The sequence below is a fragment of the Falco biarmicus genome, chromosome 4 (assembly GCF_023638135.1).
Source record: "Falco biarmicus isolate bFalBia1 chromosome 4, bFalBia1.pri, whole genome shotgun sequence".
NCBI classification, from domain to species: Eukaryota; Metazoa; Chordata; class Aves; order Falconiformes; family Falconidae; genus Falco; species Falco biarmicus.
Genome location: NC_079291.1, coordinates 83,056,966 through 83,072,215, shown reverse-complemented (window position 1 = coordinate 83,072,215; position 15,250 = coordinate 83,056,966). Strand labels below are relative to the sequence as shown.

At 40.8% G+C, this 15,250-nt stretch overlaps 1 protein-coding gene across 2 annotated transcripts in view; it reads left to right on the top strand.

Annotated features, from left to right (window-relative positions):
• Positions 1–14,392, top strand: part of CARD11 (caspase recruitment domain family member 11) — a 46,847-nt gene extending 32,455 nt beyond the window's left edge. For both annotated transcript variants that reach the window (XM_056334302.1, XM_056334301.1), the window contains 12 exons: positions 2,611–2,663; positions 3,460–3,592; positions 4,153–4,354; positions 5,212–5,338; positions 6,431–6,671; positions 7,081–7,177; positions 8,213–8,308; positions 9,255–9,387; positions 9,943–10,122; positions 11,273–11,397; positions 12,233–12,348; positions 12,890–14,392. In XM_056334302.1, the coding sequence (XP_056190277.1) occupies positions 2,611–2,663; positions 3,460–3,592; positions 4,153–4,354; positions 5,212–5,338; positions 6,431–6,671; positions 7,081–7,177; positions 8,213–8,308; positions 9,255–9,387; positions 9,943–10,122; positions 11,273–11,397; positions 12,233–12,348; positions 12,890–13,094 (1,708 nt within the window). In that variant the 3' untranslated portion in view covers positions 13,095–14,392. The remainder of the gene's footprint in view (positions 1–2,610; positions 2,664–3,459; positions 3,593–4,152; positions 4,355–5,211; positions 5,339–6,430; positions 6,672–7,080; positions 7,178–8,212; positions 8,309–9,254; positions 9,388–9,942; positions 10,123–11,272; positions 11,398–12,232; positions 12,349–12,889) is intronic.
• The last annotated feature ends 858 nt before the right edge of the window (positions 14,393–15,250 follow it).

The window sequence follows — 15,250 nt, the reverse complement described above, 5'->3', positions numbered from 1 at the left end:
GAGAGCTTCTATTAGGCAGCAGGACTAACTTGCTAAACTTCTCAAGGCTGCAGTCTTTCATCCCTCATTTTGTCCAGAACACTCAGGAATCTCTGACAGTTCAGCTGGGATGAATGACACAGTGATACCACTGCAACAGCGACATTTTTTAATGTACATAATAAGCAGCAGTACTGAAATGACTAGGCACCAGTGCTACTGGAGAATGTGCTCTACCTTTGCGGACTGATATGGCTTCACTTTTTGCTTCTCAGCTCCATGCATTGGTGTCCCTGTCCTTTCCCCTTCTCTCAAAGCCCCTTCTTCTCTGTAAGCTGCCAAAATAGAGCACAGCTGCTTGAATATCTGTGAGGAATGGGGGGAAGAAGTGGATGAGGGAGGTGGATTTTGTCAGGCTTAGGGCTTTTTATCTCAGCATAACAATAAGGGGAAAGAGGTGCGTTGCCCTCAGCTTCACCTTCTGCTGCAGCTTCCAGTGCTGTTGGGTCATGGCCTTTCGGACTTCCCCTGTGAGTAAAATCAGATCAGCTGGTGAATGGGAAGTTGGTGGCAGGAAGGAATGAGACCTTGCCTGCCTCACAGTCCCCTAAATGGCACGGAACCCCTTTCTAAAAGTTTTATAGCAATGCAATACTTGGACATACTGTTTTGGTGTTGATGTGAATAGCATCAGTGTTTGTGCCAGAAATATCAGAAGATATAAATAAATTCCCTCAAGGTCCCAAGCAGAAGCAGAAAAGAACAGAGCCCAGGCAAACCGATTTAGAAGAAAGCAATATATGTGGAGGGTTTAGATCTTTATTAGATCTATTTTTTGAGATCTAATCTTTATTAGAACTTTGTTTAGATTTTTAATGCTTTTCAAAACAAACTCCTCTTTGCAGACTGCCACGTTTGCCTCTCTCTGTGTAAAGCTTTGCAAGACAGCTTTCCATTGAAGGCATCCTCAGCTAGTTCTCCCACATAATTTTATGGGCTGCTGAGGATTTAGACAGTTTATTCTAGTGTCCCTTAGCTTCTCCTATGTTGTCCTCCAAGCCCCTTTTTGAAGTGTGTTGTGTTAATTCAAAATGGAGAAAGAGGGTTGTTCTATTAATGATTTGAATGTTTCATGTTTCAGGTGCTTAACTTGAAAAGCCTTTGGCATGCCTGAACATTTATATATTTGCAGTATATGACAGAATGCAGTAAAGATTATATGGATATTATTAATCCTGTAGATTTATTTCACTGTAGCTCTGACTAGATCCTGTTCCATACGTTAAGGCATTGGAAGACTGAGCTGTACTGAAATCTGAAAATTTTCCTCAGGTGATCTTTCCCACTGGCATGTGGAAGAAAAAGGTAACCTGGAGCAAGCTCTGAATGTGGCCTTACTTTGTTGAGTGAACTCAAGTCAAGTACCTCAAGAGCATGCCCAAAAGTTCACTGTACTTTATAACTATTCTGCTAAGGTTTTTTAACTTGTTTGTGAACATAATCCAAAATAATTGCTATTTCATGCCAAGTTGCAGATTTCACAGTTCATCTGATCTTGATTTGTGTGAAAAAGAAGTGAGATCATAATTTAATGTAGGAAAAGGTGTATTATTTCCCTGCTTATGCATGGTGTAAAAATAGCTGATTCTCCCCGGACTGACTCCAAAAATTCACCCTTCAGCTGAAGCCAGATATGAGGAATATCAGCTCCACGGGAGACCTACAAATCATTCTGAATGGGAAAAACAACAAGCTGTTATTTAAACAGCTTTGCAACCAAAGGACATGCTTTAATGAAGTCCTAGTGAAGCAGACAGGTCACCCACTTGGCTGGACCCAACATCCCCAGTATCCCTTTAAGAGGAAAATTTTGGTGAATTTTAACTGTTTATGTTTAAGGCCTACCAATCTAGTCATCCTTAACAGGAAAGGTTGTGTCAGTGAGAGCTGGGCGGGGACCAGAGCGGTGGCCTGGCAGTTTCTGTGCAACAGCTTGGTACGCCTTGCCATTCTGTTACCGTAGGTGTCAGAGTAACCATGCGAGGTACCGTTAAACTGTTATAAAATGCTTCAAGTACCTTAAATCAAGCAGGCAAATTACTCCTTTACTGCTGCACCTCAGTCACTTCCCTTGCATTCACTCTGTCCCTCAGTGAGCTTCTGACATGTTTGATCTATCATGGAAAAAAAACCATGCTGCAGTATACATACAGCAGACATTATGCAACCATTTATCTCAGTGCTGAAGCAGGTGTGGTGTCACACATATGAGACAATCAGTCAGCAGCTTCCCTTCGTCTTCAGCAAAATCTTCATTCCCTCACTGCATTTAGCATTTCTTCCTTCTGAACCTTCTTGCTGCTTCACATGCTTCCCATGCTGGCTGACACATATTGTCTTCCTGCCATCTTCCTACATCTTCCCTGGGCCCTCAAGTATGTTACTTGCTTATTTTTTTGCAGCTGTGCCATTGTCTGATACAACACTTCCAACATCTTTCTTTTTCACAGAGAAAGTTCTTCCTCCAGAACTTAATGAAATCTGCTGAAGTTGGAAATCTGCTGAAAGCTGGAAAGTGAACAGCTTTCTCTCTCTCTCTTCTATTATCTCATGCTTTGTTTTTAATTCCAGCCTGGTTGAAGATGACAACGACAGCTTTGGATATGATGCTTTGGAGCTAGATGGTAAGCAAGAGGACATTGTGTATATAGTTTAACTATGCAATCTATGTGATTAGCTCACCAGCCACAGATTCTGTTAAATAATCAACTCCTGGTCTGAATAAGATGGGACACAGTCTGAGAAAAAAATCAAGTCAGTTTATCATAAGAAGAAAACAAAGGGTCAGCTGGTGGTGAGAACAAGAAAGTAGGTATTCCCGAAGAAGTACGTGGCAGAAGAATCAGACAATAGATGGAGGGTGCTTGGCTGAGGTTTGCAGGTTGGTAAGAAGACCTCCAGCCTCAAAATGAGGAAAGCATCAAATTTGCAGGGGAAAGAGTAAAGAAGACAGAGCCAGAATCTTCTCAGTGCTACCCAATGAAAGGAGAAGAGGCAATGGGCATGGACTAAAGAACAAGCAATTCCATTTAAACAGGGGGGAAAAAAAGCTTTTTTACTGTGAGTGGTCACTGGAACAGGGTTGTCCAGAGAGGTGAACTAGTCACCATCCTCGGAGATATTCAAAACCCAACTGAAAATATCCTGAGCAATCTCCTCTAGCCAATCCTCCTTTGAGTAAAGGGTTTGACTAGACAGTCTCCAGAGGTCCCTTCCAACTTGCTGTTCTGTAGGAGCGATCAGGTAGGTCCAGTAAGCAGGACTGACTTTCCTTGTCATGGCCTGTGAACATGAATCATGCCTCTGAATCAGGAATTTCCTCTTTCAGCTTTGGCTGGGATCAATCAAACATTCATTTTCTCCTTTTCCACTGTTTTCATTCTATCTAGGACTCATTTTCGTTCTTGTTACTCTTTCCAGACGACAGTCATGACAGGCAGTCACATGGAGCTCCTTCGGTGCACTCTTCCTCTTCTTCTCATCAGTCGGAAGGCCTGGATGCCTATGAGCTTGAGCATGTCAACTCCATATTCAGAAAGTTCTCCCTGGAAAGGTATTTGAGATGCCAGTTCACCTACCTTAGAGACTGAGGGAAAAGGCTATTATGGTAGAGGTCCTCCATTTATCTATTAGTTGCTGAAGATATCATGGCAGGAATATGATGTCACAGGTTATTTGACACAAATATCTCATAATACTGTGCTAAGTCTTTACTTCTCTATGTCAGCAGCAGTATAACATGTTATTTTGGAGCCCTTTCATATCCTGTAAACCAGTGGAGGTCATCCTAAAACTTCAAGGCAGACAAAATGTTCTAGAAGCTTAGATTTATCCTTGTGATCTTGTTATCTTGCTGCCACAGGTTGCTAGGTGAGGTATTATTTATTATACATCTGAGTTAGTCAGTCATGTCTGGGCACCTGAAGCTATCCAGGTGCTCTTCTCCAGAACTTAGGCAGTAATGAGAAGGATTTCTTTTAGAGTCCTTAGATCCTAGTGCTTTGATAACACCTAAAGTTTATTTATATGTCTCATTTATCATGCATGCATTTAACTCTGTAGCGGTAGCTAAAAGCTGGGATAACTAACTGTTACTTCCTTCCATGAACACAGACCATTTCGTCCCTCTGTCACATCTGTTGGTCGCATTAGAAACTCCTGCCATACTATCCAGCGCGTAACACTGAATGGAGACAGTCTCAATTCAGAAATCACTCTGGTTGGAGGTAATGACAAAGGCAGCTTTATTAGCTCTGTCAAGACAGGATCACTTGCAGAGAAAGCAGGCCTTCGGGAGGGACACCAAATCCTACTGGTGAGCAGAAAATAATCAACAGTATTGGATATCTGTCTACCTGCATGCACACACACTCACCACAATACTTTCCTTTGTTTCTTCTTTCATCTCTTATTAATGACAAAGTATTATGACTCATCCAGAAGAAAATCTGCTATTAACTATGAAAATAGAGAAAATAGTATTTACGGTCATTCAACACACAGAGACACTTTTGCACTTCACGGTAGTTCTGTATGGAAGAGATCAGAGCAACTGATGCTTTCTTTAATGCTGTGTTGTGTAGTACAGCCCCTCTGAAAAGACTAGAATGAGATTTGCTGTCAACTTCCTAGTACTTGCCTGCCTGAAAGGAAGTTGACGCTACTCAGCTTAGCATGATGCCTCCTAAACCATTCTTTAGAGTGGCCTATCTTGGGACTGGACATGTTATGAGCAAAAATGGATACAGGTGGGATGTGAATGGGAAGAAGGGGCTGCACAGCTGCATAAGTGTCCCTGGCATCACATAAGCAGGAGTGAGACGGTGCTTCTGCTGAGTTGCTTCTTGCTTAGTTTTCTCTCCATTGCCAATGTTCCCAAACCATTTTCCTGTTAAAATGTCTCCAAGGGGGGAAAAAAAACCCCTACAATTTCTATTCCTGCACTACTTACTGCTGAGAAGCCTGTGATTGTCAAAGAGCTGCAGTTCTGTTGACTGCTAGCATTCATAATTTGAGAGAAAAGAAATTAAATAATTAGAATGTAATCTGCATCCTGATAGCAAAGTATCTTCATTGTTTAATCAGAAGAAGATTATGCTGCTTTAAAAAAAATGGTATAATTGACTCAGAGATTGAACCTGCACTGGAGAGTAATATTTCTTTCATGTCTAGTTGGAGGGCTGCATTAAAGGGGAAAATCAGAGTGTTCCGTTGGATACTTGCACAAAGGAAGAAGTTCACTGGACAATTCAGAGGTGCAGTGGTCCAGTGACACTCCAGTATAAATCAAATCATGAAGGTAAGACCAAAAGTATTTCTCATCTCAAATAGGCCCAAGTCTATTATACTAACTCATCTGGATGAGAATGACAGAACCAGAATATCCTTTGTATTGGTATAAATCTGAAGCATGCCCCTGATGTTAATTATAGCTGCTTTGTGTAACTGCTCCAGCTTTTAGCTTTGCAACTGAGAACAAAAAAAAGCCCATATGCTTGTCACTACAGGACTCTGAAGGATTTGCATGGTGGGCCAATATCAAGCTGATTTTTATGTACAGTTTTCTGTAATACAGCGTGGTGAGCTGAATCATCTTTATCCAGCTGAAGTCAATTTAGCATTTACCTGATGGAGTTGCCCTGTTTATTACCTTTGTGGCTTTATCTTATCTTTAACAGCTAGAGTTCATGTGTGGTGAGCAGAGTTTGATTTTAGTGTTCATGGCCTGTAATGATAATTTCAGGTTATGGATCAAAAATTACATCCCAAAATCCATTTTTTACTGGTGTATATAAATTTGCAGGGTTTTTGTTTTTTTTTTAATGCTGGTTAGAGAATTTCAGCTGCATAGATCACACAGGAAGTGATGTCTTTGATTTTCTTTGATGTTTTCAAAGGTAGGAAAGACTATTGCAATTTTTTTTGAGCACCACTTAAACTGCAGATAAAGCATGTTATAGATAGTGGGAGTGCCAATTAAAGCTAATAATAAAGGGAATAGCTTGTCATTAAAACTGGTGGCAGAACTCAGGCTGTACTTACAGGACAGAGCTATAGCTGTGTCTGCACCTTTGCTGCAAAGTTCTGTCTTTCACAGGTTATGTGTGGAGTACTGAAGGAGTTACCTAAAATAGCATTATAATGAGAATATTCTCACCGATTCTGATACCAGCAGCATAAGCTTTTTCTGAATCAGTGTTCCATTAGTGTCTTTAAGGTGTAGGCCCGTAACCTTGTAACTAGTGTAACTAGCACTCTGGAAGTGCAAACCCTCTTGGAGGAGTCTCAGGAATGTGTGCCATGTGCTTCTCCCAGAGGGTGCCCAGGAACGAAGCAGTACTGAGGCCTGGCCAGCAGCAATCATGCTTCACCCCTTCCTTCCCTGCTGCAGGTTACCGGAAACTGCTCTCAGAACTGGAAGAAGGGCTGATCACATCAGGGGACTCATTTCATATCCGCTTGAACCTGAACATCTCCAGCCAGCTGGACTGCTGTTCCCTGTCAGTGAAATGTGATGAGATTGTTCATATTCTTGACACCATGTACCAGGGAAGGTGTGAGTGGCTGTGTGCCAGAGTTGATCCATTTACTGACAGGGACCTGGAAATGGGGACCATTCCCAGCTACAGCAGGTGAGTGTAGTGCTGAGTGACCACGACGGAGAGCCGTGGTTCTGTAAAGGGGGAAATTAATAACTGCTGTAAGAAAAGAGGTATATGTCTTAATTTTTTAGTTAAGGCCTGGTGATGTTAAACTTTATAAGCTATAAAGCTTTACAAAGGAGACTCCAGATGTTACCTGAAAGAATAACGTGGCCTTCTCAAAATGTATCGTAGGAAAATATGCCATGGAGATTCTTTAATCCTGAACTCACTGCAGTCCTGCTCATTATTTTGTTCCTGCATTTACTGTGTGGTTCAGTCAGTCCTCACTGCTATTCCTATTTAATCTTTTCTGTAGGCTCAGACCCACTGCAACCCAGCTTTCTTCTGAGTGGTTTCAAAGATATCTTGATCTATGTGATTCCACCCTTTCTTTCAGAGCCCAGCAACTTCTTTTGGTGAAGCTGCAGCGGTTGATGCACAGAGGAAGCAAAGATGAGACAGAAAGCTCATATAACACTCTTCGGGCACTCCGGGTAAGTATCTACAAACAAGGTCTTTTTAACACCCAAAACTCCAATGCTACTTGTTGTTCATTACATTAATTTTACAGAAAGTCCTGTTTACGCTCTATGTATGTTTTGATTGTGCCAGGCAATGGGTACCTTATGTTTGCTTTAAATTACATTCTCCCTGGCAATGGACCTAGCACTATTAATCCTTCCAGCTATGAGGGAGTGTACTTTAAAGTCTAATATCTGTTCTGTGTCTTAGTTAGTCCCTTTCATTCTTCTCTGCCTGTAAGTCTCAAATGCATCTTCATATCCACATGAGGAAGAAGCTGTGTGCTTGGAGTTAATAATCAAAATAATTTCTCTCCTACTGTGAATAAGCATCTAATCCACAGAGCTATCATTGTCCCGTGTTAGAAAGACCTGTCTCTTCCAACCTACATGCTATGGAGAGAAGTGGGATTTTCAGGTCTTCACAAACAACAGCCCTGCCAATTTCTCCTTTTCCCTCAGGGAAAGTAATTTGATTTTTCTTTGTTTAGACCCAAGGATTCCATCTTTACATAATTACAAACTAACTTCCTGGTCTGTTAGTTACCATAAGTATTTTTAGAGCCTGGGAGACATATGCTTCTAACATTTGCAGAGACACTATAGCCAGTGTTTTTACTCAATTTCAATCAAGGTTAAGTGTCATGCATTCCTTCTGTGCTACTGTCCCCGCTGATCAAAGGGACAGAGATCACTGGCAGAGATGCTAGTGAAAGAAAAAGCTTTGCATACTATTTCTTGGTGCAGAAATTGCCTCTTTCATAAGCTGTGAAGAGCAGCTCTCCTGCGGAGTGCAGAAGAGGAGAGTAACAGAAGCAGAGTTACTCGGCATAGGCCATGCAATGTCTGCAGTTTGCTTAGAGTACTGCATTTGGGATAGATATCAATCAATCAATGTCCCTTTTGTTGGAAATATAAAACACCTGCTTTTGCTTCTTCTGTTTCTGGAATGCTGTGATTTAAGAAAAAAAAAGGAGGGAAAGAAAAACTCCTGTTATTTTTCACTAGAATACATTGCAGCCAGAGGAGCCTGCCCCACAGAACGACGCAAAAGCCAGCCCTCGCCTATCCAGAGCAAGCTTTCTTTTGGGCCAAATATTACAGGTAATAAAGGTCAAACGCTCAATGCAATGTCTGAAATAGTGGGACTGAACAGCAGGTATTCTCAGGCTAACCTAATTTCCCCAGAAACTCCACCTCAGGTATAGAAGTTGTATTGGGATTTATTCCTATAAAAAAGAGATTTAATATATGGAACAGATGAATGGGTTGTGTTTTCTAACTGCTTTTGAGACGCGGTGTGTTTTCTTTTAAGTGCGTGCCTTCCATTACTGATGTAGCTTGATGAATCAAACATGTCTGCCATTAGAGGCTGAAATGTGTTGTGCTCGAACCGTAAGGATAAATCCATCGGACTAGACCAAATCCCCCAGTCTCTGTGAGATAAGGTTCCATCATAAAACGGTCCTTTAATTGTAGGTCATTGACTCTGAGGGTGACAGAGACTGTGTAGGTGAAAGACAAAGTCTTATGAACGTGGTTGTGAAGGTTAGCAAATATACAGGAGGAGGAATTAATATTTGGATAGAGGAATAGTAGGGTGGATGAGGAATGAAAGCCTGAAGCCTATTTCTCAGTGTAAAAATGTGCCATTTGGGAAGTTTTAAGTCTTTCTGGTACAGGAAAGAAGAGGCAGAGTTTTGGGTATAAGCTGTGATACATTTGTGCAAATACTCAAGAGGGTGTATGTTACTCTGCGGTGGAGCATCAGTGCTTGTACTGGTGATAGCAGTTTGCTCTGCAAAGAAAAAAACATGCCGCTTAAGAGCAGAGAACAAAATAAGAAATCCCAAAGGGGATTAACAAAAGCTCTGAATCAGATCTATGATATTTAAAGAGCCTTAGAATTCAGTCAACAGACCCATGGAGTCTTGTCTTTGATAGACATAGGTAATTCAGATCTCGTAGATAACAAGTGTGGGCTGATGAATACATGGGAGAATAAAGAATGTAAGAAATGAGGGTCAAATCTCTTTGTTCACCTTTTCAGTTTGTCAGTAGGTCTGAAAACAAATACAAGCGTATGAATAGCAATGAGCGAGTCCGTATCGTCACTGGCTGGCCCTCTGGTCTGGCACGGACCTCATCTGAAGCAAAGAAGCTGTCGCCTGATAAAACGGAAGGTATGGATATAAAATAGTAATAGCTTTTACAGACATGGCATTGATATAAAGGTCTACATAAAGGTCTACATAACAGCATGGCTATGAAAAATGTCATAGGTCTTTACTATTGCAAAAATTCAAAAGCATTTGCGACCAAAACTGATTTTACTAAAACTGCTTGGGGCACTGAGCCTTCATGAGCAAGTTTAGGACGCTGAAACTTCCTGTTTGGTTGGCAGTTCTTCCTAGGTGCTTTCTTGCTCTTTGTCCAAAAATGTAATTCAAACGTTTAATTCAAAGTAAGTCAAGCTAACAAGCAGAAAGATTCTCCAAGCAAGTGTCCTGTTAAACCATGAAATAATCTCTTGAAAGCAAAAGGCACTTGATTTAGACACTATTTAGTATTAGATTGGACATCAAACTACAGGCTGTACAGTAAAGACAACCCTGGCAAAAGAGAAAGGAGGAGCAGGATGACTAAGCCTTCATTTCTAGTTCGTGTGTTTCTCCTTCTTTTTCTCCAAATACTGATGGAGAGGAAACCAGAAGATAAATGTCTTGTTCTTTACTCAGATTTGGATTCCGAAAGTGAAATTAATAAGAGGCTCAGCCTGATCCCTTATAGCTTGGTGAGACCAATCCACTGTGAGCGCAGGCGCCCCGTACTTTTCACCCCCACCATGCTTGCCAAGACCTTGGTACAGAAGCTTCTCAACTCTGGAGGTGCCCTGGAATTCAACATATGCAAGCCAGGTAATGGATAAAGGAGGACCATGACTGTTAACCCTCACTGGTGGAAACATGAACTTATATATGCATGCACACATAGGGACATGCATATGTGATAGTTGCTTGAGGTACTTCAAGTCACATCAGAGTGATGTGTACCTATAAATCCTGGAGTTTGAGAACATCTGAGATACTTTAATGTTTTTGAGACAGCCATTGCACATGGTTATGAGATTCTGTGTCTATGAATATTTTCCATGTGTATGCTGTGTGGTTGCTAGGATGCCCCTCAGAGACTGAAATGCTGCAAGTGCTCTTTCTGTTTGCATACTGTTTGCATACTGCATATCTAGGCAATGTGAAATTTTGATTAATTTGTTTCTAGTATTTGCTATTATGAGGAATATCTTCCCTAAAGCGACTTTAGGTTTCTATCTCATCCAAGGCTGTGAAGATTGTGCATTTGATCTACTCAAAAGACTGATTTTCTTCCATGCTAAGTATTTACTATTAAAGCAATATGCAGTACCGTGATTGCTGTAGGGCAAGATTGTATACAACACAGCATTAAACATAGCTGACGTTTCATTTTTACACTAATATTGAATACCAACCGCATAGCATGCAGTCCTACAGTTATCCAGACAGAGAAACTGAAAAGTTAAGTATTATAATAAATATCCCTTGTCTTGCAACATAAAACAAAAGCTTTGATGTAGAGCTGCAATTCACAAGGGGGCCAGTATCACACATTGCAACCTAAGCCAAATTTTTCGAAACTTTAAACACAAATGTTGGAACACTAAATCCTTGTTTTAGGAGCCTATACTGAAGAGACCTTTTTTTTTAGCACTTCTCAGCATCCTGCAGCCCTGAAACGTTACTACATAACATTAGGTGCTGGAATTGTATTTACTGTTTTAATTTAATGCCTTTATAGTGTTGTAGCAATTGCCCAAGGACTCATTGGTGCAGCATATAGCTGAGATGCTCAGCTGTGATCAGATTAGGCTTTAATTGAATTCAATGGAAGAAATGAGGCAGCTGTTAAGACAATTCATTGCTCGTCTTCTTTCCCTGAACCATCCTTACATCCAATGTGAAGTACTATGGGATAGTTTTCCAAGTGTTCTGCTGTAATCCTGATTTTGTCCTCATCCACATCTCTTTCCAGATATTGTAACAAAGGAAGAGTTCTTAAGGAAGCAAAGAATGGAGACTATCATCTTCAGCAGAGAAAAGAATCTGAACACATATGAATGTATAGTACCTGCCAATATCGAGGCTGTCACTGCCAAGGTGCTTAGAGTACTCTGTATCCCTTTGATAGGCTGTCTGGGAATGTCTGCAATGTGTGTTTCTTCTTGAATAGGAGACTGACCAATTTACAGTTGCGTGTTCTCTCTCTTGCCCACCTTCATTCTCAGATTTGTATTTATTTCCCAAAATGGCTTTTACTTGTGCTCTTACTTTCCCTTTTCTTTTTCATCCTCAGCCATATCCTCTTATATTCTTGCTCATTACCTGTGATGACCCACATTGATGCAACAAAATATCCTTTTATTTTGTATGCTTCATCCCTTATTAATTTCCTTTTCATACCATAAGTATATATGGATGTGTGAGAGAGTAAAAGATACAAGGACCTAGACAAAAGAAAGGATAGCCTGAAACAGAGACAGGGGTGTACAGTACAAAGATAACAATGTCGCAGACAGAGATCTTGTATCAAGTAGAGTAGACTTGATGCACAGCATGGAAAAAATTAGAATTAAAGTGATGTTTTTTTCTCTCACAAGTAGTTGCAGTAGATGTTCCTTCTGCACAAAGAGCAAGTGTGTGTGTTTATGTATATATGTAAAACTGGTATTTTATACTTTTCATCTTTAGAACAGTCCATTTCTATTTTAAATCTCTTCAGAAAGCTATTAAGCTCAGCTGTTATTTGACTGACTAGTTTTAAACCAGTAGGAGGAGTATGGACTTTAAATGTATATTTGATTAAAAGGTTTTAAATCAGTACAATGGTAAATGAAGAGCTTTTCAGCTGACCCTATAAGGTATGGATACCTTTATCTCGACATTCCACAGCAGTGAATGTTCCTTTGTGACACTGTTATGACTTTGTTTTTAGAACAAGCATTGTCTCCTCGAAGCTGGAATAAGCTGCACAAAGGATTTAATCAAAGCCAAGATATATCCTATTGTTCTCTTTATCAGAGTCTCAGAGAAAAACATCAAGAGGTTCAGGTAACGTATCAAACCTTTTGCATATTTGATATTCTGTCTTATTCAGTGAATAATTCTCAAATCCAATAATGTTCTCACTGAGAGAAATAAACCTCTTCATCTGGTGCTTCTATGTGCACTATTTCCTCCCGTGACTCCTCCCTGAAATCTTACAACCAGAGAAAGTAGGAAGTCCCCAAATCTAGCACCCTTTCACTGTCACTGATAGCAATGAGCATTGTGGGAGGATAAGACCAAAGAATATGCAGTCTTCTCCATGCTCAGCACTCCCACAGCATTTCTTAAAGTAATGCCAGCTGGAAGAGGAAAGGTCATAAACACTTGCACTCTTCTTTCATTCAATCCTCTTAAATTGTTTCCCCATAGCAAATATTTTTCCTTGGGGGCAGCACAGAGGTAAGGGGAGGATAGACTGGGAGTAGCTGTATTCTCCACTGCTTTTATGGCTTGTATATTGTCAGCAGAAAATAAATTCTTGATGGGACAAATGGGACAAAAATGACAAAAAGACATTTATTTTTGGTCTGCTCATTTGATACAGGAAACTACTGCCAAAGCCAGAGACCGAAGATGAGTTTTTACGTATGTGCCGTCTGAAGGAGAAAGAACTGGAAGCACTGCCATGTCTTTATGCCTCTGTAGAGGCAGATGCATGGAGCAGTATTGAAGATCTTATCCGAACAATAAAAGACAAGATCGGAGAAGAGCAGCGTAAAACCATCTGGATAGATGAGGATCAGCTATAAAAAACAATCAGTAAAATGGAGCTCTATGGTGACAAAAGGACATATCCAGGTGGAGCAGGGGCTTGCAGAATTCTCCGATTAGGTGCCCAGTGCTCTGTCCTGTTTCACCCTTGCTGGCTGGGGACTTCCTGCTGGCAGAATGCATGTATGGAATGGAACTGGAGCTGTGTGGAACAGCCAGTGTCTCTGGTGCTGGGGATCTAGGATGTGGATCAGCCCACAGCCACCACCACAGCTTCTGACCCACCAGCATCTCTTAAAGGATAGCAGCTGTTTAACATGGGAAAAGGACAAAGATCTTGAGAGGGAGCTTGGGGTAATTTATTATGTTAAAAATTTGGCTCATTGAAAATTTCTGATGAGACCAGATAGTGGAATCTAAGAGGAATAAAGCACGGGGACTGGGCTAAAGGATATGCGACCCTAAGGTGAGATTCCTAACATAACCAATTAAGGAAGCTGGAGGCTGGTTGGTAGCAACAGCAACACTACCACTGATGGCCATGGCAGCTCTGTAGCCCTGTTTCTCCGTAACCGTTTTAATCATAAGAGAAGAAAATAGCTATAATTCCTGGCATTAATTAAAAAGACGTTTCCCCCTTCCTTTTTAAACCCCAGTTTTATTTAACAGTTTTGCAGATTTCCTTTGTAGTCCTGGTACTTACAGGAAAACAGACTCCACTGTCCCAGTGGTACATCAGATCTTTCCAGGTCTGCCAACCTTTCATTTAGTTTATCCCTGCCTCTGCATTGTATTCATTTGTACATCTCTCAGTTTTTAACATTTTTCACTTGTGGAAAATACCATGGTGCCTTCTCCAGACAACAAGTTTCTCTGTTTCTCTACTGAAATCTGTATTTCTCTACAACATCATCACCTGCCAACATGCCTGCTCTCAACAGGAGGGACTGTTTTGAGAAGAAGAAAAGGAGAACTTCATAAGCCAATAATCACTGTGAGCCATTCAGTCCTTGACCTCTCTGCCATGACTGACAGCAAGGAGACCAGCAAGCATCACACTGTGCTGTGGCCAAGAAGGATAATGTTTTCAAAAGTGTGTACATGACTTAGAAGACCACATCCCACTTCCAAAAGCACTTAACTCCTCAGAGAGTTTAAGTTCTACTGATAATGAGTGGGACTTAAACTCCTAAATCTTTTCAGTCTTCTAAAATTTTCCCTCTATACATTAGAGACTGTATTGAGACTGCCAAATTGATTCAATAAAACTGACCAGATAATAATGACTTGCACAATTGCTGATCTGAAATGCAATAAAAATTGACCTACAGACAAAGAGTTGTACGTCCCATTATCCTTAGATCCTTCATTCCTTGTCATATCCCTCCCTTCTAAGATGCACTTAGTAACAAATTTACCTTTGCTTCTGTGTGCATCCCAAGTCCCCCATCTAGGTGCTTCAGGCTGACATGCAGCAGCTGGCAATAAAAAGACAAACAGAATTCAAGCAAAACATCTAGCCTGGTTGCCCTCACTAGATTAACTGCTATGTTGTCTTTGCAATGAGCTTCTGATGCTGTGGGTGTCTCTCAGGTAGGTTGGGTCAGTTCATGTTGGCTTGTGTGATTGTGCTTTTCTGCTCTTCTCTTTTATGCACATCATTTTTTAACTCATGATGTCTTCTGAAAGTCATTTATGTCACTTTACATTTAATTTCCACTGCTCTGTTTCTCAAATTATTAATGTTTGAAAGGCTGTTCATAGCTAGCATTTCTTAGAGAATAGCTCTTTACCTGCCCAATGCCATCTGTTTGGGCTGAGCAAGCAGGGGGACACTACTATTTGCAATCTCTTTACAAAGTACAGGCTGCATACACAATCTGCAACTCCCTCCAGGGCAAAGAATAACAACCAGTTGGGGTATATAAAGAGCAAATTGGATGATTCTTCAGAGATCCTCTGTAGCTCAAGCAGAAATAAGAAAGTATCTGTTGGAAAAGCTAAGCCTTCAGGAGCATTTTGAATTCATTCCTAATGTCCTGATAACGCAACCTTGTGTAACAGCTGCCTGTGGTTTGTTCCTGCCCCTCTTGTGATAGCTTTTGAGTCCACAGCTGAGCAATGGGAGGGACTGTAAGAACATTTCTCAGCTGCTTCAGCAAAAAGTTCAGCCAGGTCAGCGTCAGATCCCTTC